We start from the raw sequence: 12708 nt of genomic DNA, 5'->3' as shown, positions 1-12708 counted from the left end.
CCCCCTACAGCCCCACTCCCGTCTCTCTCATCCCTCTTAACTCTCCTCCGTTATCTCCTTTATTAATGCTTTCCAGCCCACTTTAGTAATTCTCACAACAGAGCCCGCGTTTAGTTTCACGGCCTACCCTAATAAGTGGGTCCCGGCGTATCATCCAGAACTCCAAAGGCTCCTTCCTACGAAGCCTGATGCCACACTCGCGAAGATTTTCTTAATTTACTTTCCCCCTTCCAGCACCTCACCAAGGAAGACAGCAGTGTGCATTTATTATTTGGAGCTTCCGCCCTGCTGGGGAGCCCGCCCTCCCCACGCCCGACGAACCCCTCCCCCGCTCCCCCCCTCCCATGACGGCGGTATGAGGCACTACGCCCAGCTCAATCCTGCTTTCCCTTCACACGAAATTCCGGAACATAGCCGTGGGGCGTCTCCCCATCCGTTGTCTGCATGCCTCGTTCGTCGTGAGTGAAGGAATTTGACGGTAGGGGAGGTGTTAAATGAAAGTGGTCGCCCGTCTAAGGAGTCATTGCGATAATCAGGTGCGGTATCGGTGATTCGAGAAAAATTCATTGTAATTGGGTGGAAGACTAGAAATTATGTTTAGAAAGGCACGCTGGTCCAATGCGAAAAACCGAGTATCTCCCTCGGAGTATTCAGATAAAAACACATGGAAGAAGTGGCAGTTTAAGGGAAAAATGCCATTTTCCCGCTTCCTACCGTCAGGTCGGCTCGAATACCATTTAGCTATGATGTCCAGGCAGTTCCGTAAGAATATGTTCTGGGGAGTTTACGGAGTTCCGGTAATTCCGGGAGTTCCGGTTACCGGCAATCCTTACCTTTTACATTTTAAACTTGGATTCTTTGAGAGTCTAGGCCAACCCACTGTATTCTGAACGCGTCTAACCTATTTTATACGAGGTAATAATAAAAAGTAGGAGATTGTTTCTTAATGAGTAGATTCATTTCCGAGGCATCAATAATCATGTATTAAAGTGAGATTTATTTTCGTCATGCTCAGACCTATTGACGGAGTTAACCAAACTTACACAGAAAACTTCGTTGGTATACGGCTTCATTCCTCCCATGATGCGTCTGTGAATTATCACTCCTTTGGGGGCATTGCATTTTACGATTCAATGCCACTCATCGATTTTGGAAAAGAGGAGAACTAGCTTCCGCCAGTAAATATTACTTTTGCCTGATGAAAGTTGAAGTTCCCCCCCTGAATTTTTCGTCCTTTTACACGAAGAATTACGTAGCATATTTTAGAATTATGAGCTCCTAGCAAGTAGAATGCAGTTAACTACGACTCTCTAAGCTCAATTTATCATACGTTTACTTGTTCAACTTATTATCCAAAGCTTTAACTTAATCACGAAAACATTAGGTCAGTCGAAAATCCTTACTTGGTGCATTGTGATGCAATGTGATGGTGCATAGTCAAAAGGGTGATACAATATACTTCCCTTATTAAAAAAAACAGAATATATCTGCCTATGAATTCCTATTCCTACTGCTCCTGAAAACCACTGAATGATATTCCTGTAATGATACGGTAATTCCATATAAGAAACTCAAAAAAGCCCCTTAGAAAATCAAAAAAGCCCGATTGTGTAAGTGTTTATATATATATATATATATATATATATATATATATATATATATATATATATATATATATATATATATATATATATATATATAATATATATGTGTGTGTGTGTGTGCGTGTGCTTGGGTGTGTGTGAGGGGGGGTCGCGGTAGTCCATGGATAGAGCGTTGGACTACTGACCGGAGAGCCCGGGTTCGATTCCTGGGCACCTGGAGCTCCCCTCTCTGGGCACCTGAAGCTCCCCTCTCTGGGCACCTGGAGCCCCCCTCCCTGGGCACCTACAGCTCCATCCAAGCTATGTGATTTTTCGGGTACCAGATCTTCCTGGGAAACCATAACCGGCATAGGGAAAGGAACCGGCCCCCCTACCCTGATGCGTGAACTTCACAAGCCTTCGGGCTTAGTCCTAGGTGAACTCTACAATTAGCCTACCAAACCGACCTTCGGGTTGATTACTGTGTTTCTGGTTTATATATACCATGGTTTATGGAATATATATATATATATATATATATATATATATATATATATATATATATATATATATATATATATATATATATATATATATATATTGAATACGTGGAGTTAGATATAAGGAAAAGGGATAGGAACACATGTAAAAGATGCGCACACAGGAGAGGTGGAGAAGGCGGAATCAAGCAGATCACTAGTGCACCAATATTTCCATGACCGGGACTTGAACCAAGGATCTTTCGACCTGCGCAGCCGATTCTCTAACCACTTGAGCTATCGAGTAAACGTAATTTACATTGAAATCTGCGGGGAGTTGACGCAACCCAATTTTTTGGCCAGGAGATGTCGTTAGGGAGCTGTTTCACCCACCAAAGGAGAAATGGAGAAAACCCTATTTGCTCTTTTTGGCTCCTGATTCTGGCAACAATTTTCAGATGGAATATATATTAATAATATTGTATAAAAATTTTGACTGATGTCTTTATATCCTCGAGAAGAGTCATTTAAATGATAATGAATGACATTTTTGCCATAAAATCGGAATAGAGGTAGCTTCTTTAAGAACCTTATCACAAATGTAGTGATAATTTGTAAAAAATAACAAGATATTCTATCCATCAATTTTATTTATAACAATATTTAATAATGTGACACATTGCTTTCGAAGATAAACTCTAAATGAAGACGAGTTGAGAAGTTATTTAGAGCTACAAACGTTTTAGGAAAAATTTCCAACGCGGGATCCATTAGCGTTGCCCCAAAATTTTACTAGTCGTATAAACTGTCTTCCTTAGCTCTCCACCAAGGAAGACACCTCTATTGTCGTGCCTATCTAATAGCCCGTGCGCTTCTATTCAACACCGCTCTCGCTTATTTGAAACAGTCATTCTCGAGATTACACGAAATATACGGCTGCTCTCTTCCAAATTTCCCCCTGGAACATTTAGCGTCGAATCCATTCATTCTGAAGCAGCGAATGAGTGGTACTGCTACGCAAACTCCCAAGCTACCTCATTCATTCGATGCGGCTTTACCCAAAGAAGGCGGAGAAGGATTCATAACTAATTCTAAGCATCATTTTTACTTGCAGTTTTGCGACAAGCACACCTCATTTCACCCCCTCTCATTTAGACCATATATTTTTATTATTTTTCTCACTCCAACTACCTTGAACGAGATCACTGAAGGTGCTGGCAACATCCCTGCAGGCCAGGTTGGTCTCTCTATGCTCTCGTCGAAAATTCCGTCGCAAGAGACGAGTATGTTCACCGCTGCCCCTGCTCCTCTCTCCTCCTCCCTACCACGGTTCTTTCCTTTGAGCCATCCTGCTTCCCACCACCACGCTCATCACCCGAATTCCTGTCTCCCATCAACCCTTTTCCCCGAAATCCTTAACTCCTCCACGGCATCCCCTCACTCGCTAAGTCTTCATCAAAACCATGAGGCTGGATGTCGTTGCCCTCCTTTACGGGCCACAAGGGGAAAGTGGAAAGTTGGGGAGTGCGGGGAGAAGTGAGAGACGGGGGTACCTACGATATGAACGACGGCAAGGAGTGTGCCGTGCTCGCCAAGCATACCCTCCTACGAGGATCTCCCCTACGCGAGAGAAGGGGGAGGGTAACAACCCCCTCCCTCCCGCCCATCCATCTCCGAACCCTTCCCTCCACATCTCTCTCCAAGCTTTCCCCTCCTCCTCGGGATGCGCAACAAGACACCATCCCTCCCCCTCCTCTAACTCCTCCCTCGGGTCCCCTTCCTTATTTTTCGACGTCGCCTCCGACCGCCTCTTTTTCCGCCTCGCTGGACGTTTTCGGCGCTTTTTACGTCTCTCGCTGTTTCCCGTGGAGGCGTCTTCTCTCCTCCATCTTACCCTTTCACATTCAGTCGTCCCCACTCCCCATTTCCCTGGAAAAGCATCTCCTTCCTCCCCTCCCGATTCCACGAGTCGCTCGGTGGTGTGGGTACGCTGTCCATCGCCCGTTTTAAGCTCGCCGCGTGGACCACGAGAATGGAAAAACTTACAGAATGAAGAGGAGCGCAGAAAATGTTGGCATAATGTATCTTCTGTGCAATATAAACGTAAATATTTTATACGCAAAACGGAAGACTGCTGTCATTCCAATAATTCTATGGATGAGTTACATCAAGTCACAAAAGGATCAGTTTAATCACTTAAGCTCGGACACGTAGATGCCATTTTATTGCATAAAAATAGAACATAAAAGGTCTAAAATCATAACTGGTTTCTGTGAAGAATCTAAAGGGCTTAGTAGGACAAAAAACGTTATTCATAAATATATATATGTATATAGTATATATATATATATATATAATATATATACATATATTTATATTTATACGTTATGCATATTAACTAATTGTGACATTCGTTAATTTTTTGCTTTGAAAAAGTATTGAATTACAATTAAACTAAGAGCAACACGGGATTCAAGGTCTGCCTGATCCTGGAGACTTCAGCTTTAAATATGAAAGAGGTAGGAAAAATATCATAAAACAGTTACGCCGGAGACAACAAATTTGATTGTAAAACAGGTTTCGTGTATCTCATATCTCGGAAACGGTCTGATTATAGCTGAATGAAATCAAATATATATGTCAAAAGAAAAATTTCGATTTGAGAGCGTGAGTTTTTGGAAAGGGAAGAATAATTGAGATCGAGCTAAGTAGTGTTTAAAAGAAGGTCATCAAAAATATTGGTCGGAAGACTTAGATTTTAATGTTTTGAAAAGTAAAATCAAAGAATGGAGACTTCGGGGGCCTAAGTTCAGAGAAATGTTTAGACAATGAGCGGACGTAAGGAATACAAATTAATTAATACTGGTTACGAAAAGAGCGAAAACGAGGATTGTAGTTGATAAAGTACAAGTCTTGGAATACAGGACGAGTGATACAGAAAGTGAAAGTAAGTTAAATAAACCGAAGGTAAAATGCCAGGTATTCGAAGACAGGAAAGAAGGAATGATTAAATTGTTGTGTGCGAGAAGAAAATATCAGAAATGAAAGAGGATTGTGGTGAAACAGAAGATGCGTTATCTACGTACGCACGTTTTACTATATTTATACTGTTGTTACGTGCCAACCAAAATTTAATTTATAATGTTCGTGACTCATTGTAATGCAGTAAAATAAAGAATGATTTGAAAAACTCAAAAATATGAAATTAGCCCCGAAGGACTAAAGCGACAATTGCTCATGGTATTGCTTCCATATTCATAAACTTAATTGACATAAACAAACAATTTTCTGCCATTAAAAAAATAATAGTCAAGAGAGGGGTGGAAGAAAACATTTTTAATAGCTGAAAGTACCCAACGTAAATGGAAAATCAATTCATTAAACCTAGTTATTTTTATATCACCTAGTTTCACTATTTTTTATGGTTCTCTTTATCCTAGTATTTGCTACAATCTTTTGAACGCCATTAGATTGAGTGAATGCGAAAATACCATGAATCTCTAGGGAAAAAATACCTGGGAGGACGGAACAAAATTAAACTCTCCTCCGTTCATGCTTAAGACGCGAGTTATTCTTTTCAATACACATCAAAATGACAAATCTAATTGACTTAATTACAACACCCCACCCCCATAGAGCGAGTCTCCAGTCTTCCCTTATCCTATATTCCTTCCGCGTTTTCTCTCTCTCTCCCTCCATTCCTTTTGCGAATAGAGCCCTTAACTCGGCCCTGTAGGTGATCCCATTTTCCTCTGCCTTCGGTGTCCTTTCGGCCATATTTCCCCCTACTTGATATTTTTCCCAAAATTTCATTTCCCCTCCAAAAGGAAACTCCCGAATGGTCCCTCCTTTTGGCAAAGAAAGAAGAAAAACATGGTGGATAAATTATCGATAATCTGTTTTTACACCAGGTGAATCTCAAATTTTGGCAATACCTTTAGAATTTGTCCGCCTGAGTGAGTTCTTTCGAAAATTATGAGACCCAATTCAATCCGCTGTCGAATTTCACACTTTTTCAGCCACACGTTAAGGAAACGATCGGTATCATATGTACCTATCTAAGTTGATAATCCCTTAACGTCACTGAGTTTTCCGTTCAAAAATTACATAATAGTGTTCATACTAATTCTGATTCATAATAATAGCATAAATTATGTTTTATATTGCAATCTATTGCTCTGTAGTAATACTTAAGCCGAACCTATGACTTTCTCTCTCTCGCAATTTTTTGGAAAGTAGAGAGTTTCGTGGAGTAGAGAACTAGAATAAAAATCTCGTTTATTTACTAAAATAAATAATTGTGATACCACCTAAATTGAAAGGCTGTTGGGTTAGTTCTTTAGAGAGTATGCGCGATTTAACTGAAATGTTTCTTCCACGGGCGACGTATTAAGGGGATGGTGGGTGTGTACTCCGATGAAACCACGTCGATAAATGCTGGCGCGTAAAGATAAAATGTTTCGTTTATTTGTTTAACGTATATCTTTGGATACTTCTTTCAGCATAAAATTCGGATGATACAAGGTCCCTATACCTTTTTATTAGCTTTCTATGATTACTTTTTGGCAAAGGTCGAGCTTATTCAAAACATTATTGACCACGGAATCTCAAATGAATGCTCAGCGGCTGCCTAATCATTTAGTGCGTCACCCAGGTTGCTATGGTCGTGCTGACTGCAAAAATATTTTGCAACATCCATCACAGTATACTCCATTGAAAATTGAACTTCCTTTGATCCTTGAGAAATAAATGTAGTGAATGTGAATAGTACCAACCTTTGTATCACAGTGAAGAACTGATGGGCTGTAAACTGCGGAATTGGAGACGTTAACGGCCATTGCCAGGAGATAGACAATAGTTCAATAATTGGCCATTAGATGGCGGCTGGGCTTTATTCACAACCGCGAGCTCAAAAGATAATCTGCTAGAACGTGAAAAATGAATTTTCGTGGGCCAGAGTAACCATCCACTCAATCTGCAAGCGGCGGAGAATCCTTTCGCATCAATTCCCGTGGCGTTTATCGCAGCTCTGCCGGAATAAACCGCCTCGGATTTTAGATAAAAGATCATACATATATCCCCCGGATTTTCCTTTATCGATTTGCTTGAGGGAATTCGTGATAAACGATTGATAAAAAATATGTTAGATCAAAGGCTAAGGATACAAAAAATCTCCATTTTTCCACATTTGTCATGTCGCAGAACTGAGTGCTACTTCGACGAAAAAGAAGACAACTACTCTACTTGTATCCCTGCTCCACGTAAGTATGTACCTTTAAACCTAGCGAAATCTGGTTTGATATGATACACAGCCGTCTTTATACCGGTCTTATAAAGGGAAGCTTATTTATCTAAAGCTAGAGGTGAATCTCTATCGCTTTTCTAGATATTTAAAATATGTTCAGTGAACATATTTAAAATACCTAGAAAAAATCTCCTTCAAGATTCCAAATAGGTTGGTATGGAATAAATTACATTCACGATTAATATTTGAGGGCGTGTAATTATCCGACATTATTTCTCTTAAGGGGAAAGAATTAAGTAAGAGGCAGTTGCAATACCATTTCTGCATCAATTTTTCCAAAGGCGTCTCCCTCCAAATTTTTATGACCCACTGACAAGTGGTCAGTGATCGTAAAACGTCATCACTTCAAAATATTCGTCAAATGTTTCAACGAATCCGCTCCCCCCCCCCCCTCACTCCCAGCACCCCACCGAATAACTTCCACTCCATTGCGGAGACCACACCCTAGATTCCATGGCCCTGAGGTATCCCCCCGGTCCTCGCCCCGCACACCATTTTCCTGCCCCCATACCTCGTCTCTCCGGCTCAAGCGAAGGAAATACCTCTCCTTCGAGCACTCCGACCTTCCCATCTGACGCTCGCTCTTTCCCTTTAAAAACTCCTCCGCCCTCCCTCTCCATCCTACTCTCCTTCCCACCCCCCGGGTGCCCAAATCATTCACCGTAGACCCTGGATCCTTGAAATTTGGATCGTGCCTGAGAGATTTTATTTCTATTCAGGTGGATTTTTCCACCCCATTCATTCTATTTCTATCTTTTAATCATTTGATCTTCCTACTTTGCTTCCAATTACAGTTTATTTTTGCTTTATACATATATATATATATATATATATATATATATATATATATATATATATATATATATATATATATATATATGAACATACATACATAAATGAGTTTCGTCGGTCAAGCGTCAGCCTCAGACTTGAAAGGCTTGACCGTAAGATCATCTATCATAACAACCTAATAATAATAATAATGTAATTTCTCAAAACTCAAGGATGGCGTGTTTTTAATCGGTACACAAAGTTCCGAACTTGTGGGTACGAGAATAACCATGCCACAAGAATAATTTTAAATTATTCCTTAGATGTGTTTCACTCTGTAAAAATGAAAAAAATAATAATTTATTTTTGCGTTAAACAGCAAGAAATGCACATTTTTAATCTTCTTTATTATTTTGTTAAGCGTAAGTGTACTCTGCGTAGCCAGCTGTCTCCGCATTCATTCCATGGAATACTACCATCGGAAGGGAGCCGAGAATGGAAACATTTAACATATCCGCATCCAGAATTTATTTAAACGACTTATGTTTCGCTTCCATTTTACATCACCAAGTCAAGTTTTAAAAATATATATGAAATTAGAATGCAAAGTGTTTTCGCTCGTTAAGTGCGCTTTATTGAAATTAACTGCAATCTGCTTTGAAATTAAGCTCATTATGCTTGTTAATTCCATTAACCTGGACTACGCTTTATCTCAAATTTTAGGATGTCAAATCACCCTTTACAGTGTATCTAATATCATGAATCTGATAAAATTCGAAATCTGAAAATTTTGTACATATCAACGCAGGAATTGACACGCACGAATCTTATCTCAAAAAATTAAAAATATGGATTTGAAAAATGGAAAATTAAAAACTAGTTACAAATCTAAATTTGGATCATGCATACTTCGAGGTGGAATAATATGAGTCCATCTTTTGTATTTTATCGAAGAGACAAAAATAATTTCCTGCAAAAGGCCAAAGTCGATCTTCTATTACAGGAATAATACGTATTGCTATGCCCATCACAGAAAAAGCCTGCCGAACTGTTCATTAAAAAAATTTCTATCTAATAAAATATCATTTAACTCATCCCAATCTACTATAGTGTATAGTTACTTTAGGAGTACTTTAAAATATAATTTTAGTCTGGACAATATTAACGTGTCATTTGTCATAGCGTTCTCATGATTCAACCAGTCCCATTTTTATCCCTTTTAAAATTTGTGACTGATCCCCGAATCGCTATGCTGTCCAAAATGAGCATGTATATATCGCTATGGTATTTTAAGAACGCATGACAATTTCATCCACTCGTCATGAAATTTCATTACTCACATTTTATTTACAGGGTGCCTTCCAAACGAATTCCGCTGCGGTAACAAGTGCGTGGATGTCCTGCGTCGATGTGACCGTGTCTCGGACTGCCCTGGGGGTGAGGACGAAATGGACTGCGGTGAGTGGATGGATGGATGCCTTGGCTTTTGGAGAATCGAGGCTACAAGGTTTTTCTGAAAAGAAAGAGGAACAGGATCGTACATTTTGACCTGAACAGGGAGAGAAAGGTCTTCATCCAGGTGTAATAGAGAATTCTTTCATTCTTTTGCCTCGTGCCCTAAATGTTAAATTAATCGGGAAAAGGTACTTGTGACCATTTGTGCACAAATTAATGATACCGTCTGTCGATGATAAAAACTCTAGTAAACGCCCCGAGGGAGATACTTATACAACTCGGTTTTTTAAAGCAAAGATTTTGAAGTTCGATACATCTACTCATGGCACACTGATCAAATCTCCTGGAGAAAATAATAAAAATCCCATGGTTTTTTTATTTTTCCATAAAAAAAGAGTATATTTTCCTAAAAAATAGGACAAGTAATTTTCTCTCAAAGGCTGTCCTTGAAATGAATTGAATTTAAAATATCTAAAACAAAACTAACTTATTGTTTCATTATCACTGTTCATTTCAATTCAATAAATTCAATGAAAAATTAAAGTCTAAAAGAACTTGAAAAATTATTAAAATGTAAGTGTCGTTATTATTTATTTAAATGTCTACCCTGAAGTAGCTACATTGTGGAGGGATTGCATTGCATGTGTTGGCATGATCTAATGAACTTCAGATTTCAGAACTTAAAGGTGATTACTAGTAATTCCAAAATATTAGGGAAAGATACCATTCCCTCAACAACTGCTTATCGATTTTTACTTTTATTTTAACAATCGTATACTGATATCTTTAAAAATCTATGTTTCATTGGACTAAAACTATGTATTATTGTTGAAAGGAAATGGATCGCGGAAAGGAATGTTTCGCTTAAAAGCTCAAAAATAGTTTGAAAGTATCAAAATGGTAAACCCATTCAGATGGAAATACCCAGAATCTCTTCTGAAATAACCTCGATAAAAATGTCAAATATCCTGGAAAGTTATGTGCACGAATTCACGTTCCCACTTAATTTACACAGTTCATTTCAGGTTTAAAAGGCTCCCCTTTGACGCAAAAAGGGAGGGACTGCATTCTCCAGGAAAATGGGACTACAAAATTTGTTCCACAGGAGTGTGCCCGTTACCAATATAGTATTTATTTTCTCTACCTTTTCATTTCCATGTGCTCCACGATGGCAGAGACCTTCGTGTGCCCTTGGCAGCATATGAAATGCAAAAACCACTTCTGCTTCCCGGAGCAGGCCATGTGCGACTTCGTGGACGACTGCGGGGATGGCTCGGATGAACGTGACTGCTGTGAGTTTAAAGCCGGATGTACGCCGCCACATTGATGTGCGGCTCGGGAGAAAGAGAGAGCGAGGATCGAAAGGGGAAGTGGGGGACTTCCGACGTCCCCTTTCCCTGTGCAGAGGGGACCGGTACGGATTTTGGCAAATCGAGGGTGCGGACAAAGAAGAAGAGGACGAACGAGAGAGGGCGAGAGAAGGGGGTGAAGGGAGAAGGGGAAAACGGAATGAGGATAATGTAAGGAAAGGACAAGGGGAGATGGTATGAATGGCGGAACGTATGAAAATGATGCTTTGTTCGAGGATTCTAGCTATACGCAAAGATCCTCGATTCCTCCTCGTGTGGCAAACGGGCGTGTTGGAGGCAATGGCAGGGACGAGGAGATAAGGAGCACTTCACGGGAGGCAACTCAACAGCATCTCCGTTTCTAAATACAAATAGAGGGGGGATCGAGATAGTGCGGGGGCTAACGTACTGGCTTCCCACCCAGAGGGCCCGGGTTCAAATCCCGGCGGTGTTGAATATTTTTCAGAGGTATCTCGATCCCTACTTGAGGTGCTTTGAGGAGGGCACTTTGAGTGAGTACGCCGTCCGTCGGATGGGACGTTAAGCCGCGGACCCCTTGGCGCCTTTCGTAAAGAGTAGGCTAATGCCGACGCCGGGTTTCTCTCCACCCTTCATCCTTTCCTGTCCATCCCCTATGGCGCAAATGACCTCAGCTGTCGGTCGCCTCCCCTCAAAACTACTACTACAAATAGAGGATATGCGGGAGGTTTTGAACACGGCCACGGCAGGGGATAAGTAGCGCTGCAGTCGGCTGCGTCAAAAGCAACTGCAGTCTCTGCAACTGGCTTCGCTGCTGCCTGTGGCCACCACGATAAGAAGACAATGATCGTCGCGATGCGAATAGTGTAGTACCTTGACGTATGAACTTTATTCAGATTCAGTTTCAGCCTCTTTTAGCTTATTCTCGAGGCAAAAGCTGTGATGCTTTTCCAATGCAACGTATCACAGGCTACCTAATGCCAGCAACAAAATAGTAAATGATCAAACGTTGGTACTTACGACGATTCTATTGAGCGCACCACGTGTATGTATTTCCCCCTGCACACATAAAACGTCGGTTTTCAACTCACGTACTATAGAAAATAAGTGCATTCAGCTCGAAACTTTCTTTGGTAAAACGCTAGTGTTTACTTTGTATTGTATTTAATGGGTGATGACAGCGTAATGTATTTGCAGATGGTTTTTTATACCTAAGAGACAAAAAGAACCAACTGATTCATAAGAAAATTAATTGTTTCAATTTGATGACAAATTATTTTTAAACAATAGCATTTAAAACATAAAAAAAAGATTTCACAGATTACAATGTGTAATTGTACACAAATGATAATCATTTCGGGAGAAAAATTTTTTCCTAAAATTTCTATATCTGAGGACGGATTAATGGATTTCCCAACGAATAAAATGGATAATTGGGCTTCGAGATGCAACCCGCGTACAAGAAATAATTATGTTCGCAAGCAAAAGTTACCACAGTAATCGAATTGGGGGTTTCACACGTGGCTGCTGCCACGTCACCATTTCAGCTGAGTCTACACGGCATAACAATGACGCTGCTATACCACGCAATTGTTGGGCCACCATGTCTCACGGACAATACCGCCCGTTCTCACCAGAAAATATATGCGGTTTTGTGACCAGTTCGACCGCGAGCATTGTGGGAGTGGCAAGTGATAACTTTTAGACTCAAAAATGTGGAAAAAATATTTTTTATCCATAAATTCATCTTGATTCTGCAAACCATGAAATAAAATATGAAACCATGA

General features: G+C 40.3%; 1 protein-coding gene across 1 annotated transcript in view; it reads left to right on the top strand.

The window, feature by feature from the left end:
- The window catches only part of LOC139690013 (G-protein coupled receptor GRL101-like), an 85105-nt gene that overhangs the window by 34885 nt on the left and 37512 nt on the right, over positions 1–12708 (top strand). Inside the window, exons 2-3 of the mRNA XM_071587193.1 lie at positions 9492–9596; positions 10769–10885. Coding sequence (XP_071443294.1) covers positions 9492–9596; positions 10769–10885 — 222 coding nt within the window. The remainder of the gene's footprint in view (positions 1–9491; positions 9597–10768; positions 10886–12708) is intronic.

This window comes from Hetaerina americana, unplaced genomic scaffold (genome assembly GCF_022747635.1).
Source record: "Hetaerina americana unplaced genomic scaffold, ioHetAmer1.1.p SCAF_3, whole genome shotgun sequence".
In the NCBI taxonomy this organism is placed as follows: domain Eukaryota; kingdom Metazoa; phylum Arthropoda; class Insecta; order Odonata; family Calopterygidae; genus Hetaerina; species Hetaerina americana.
Note: the sequence above shows the minus strand (reverse complement) of the source record. Positions and strands in the feature narration are given on the sequence as shown.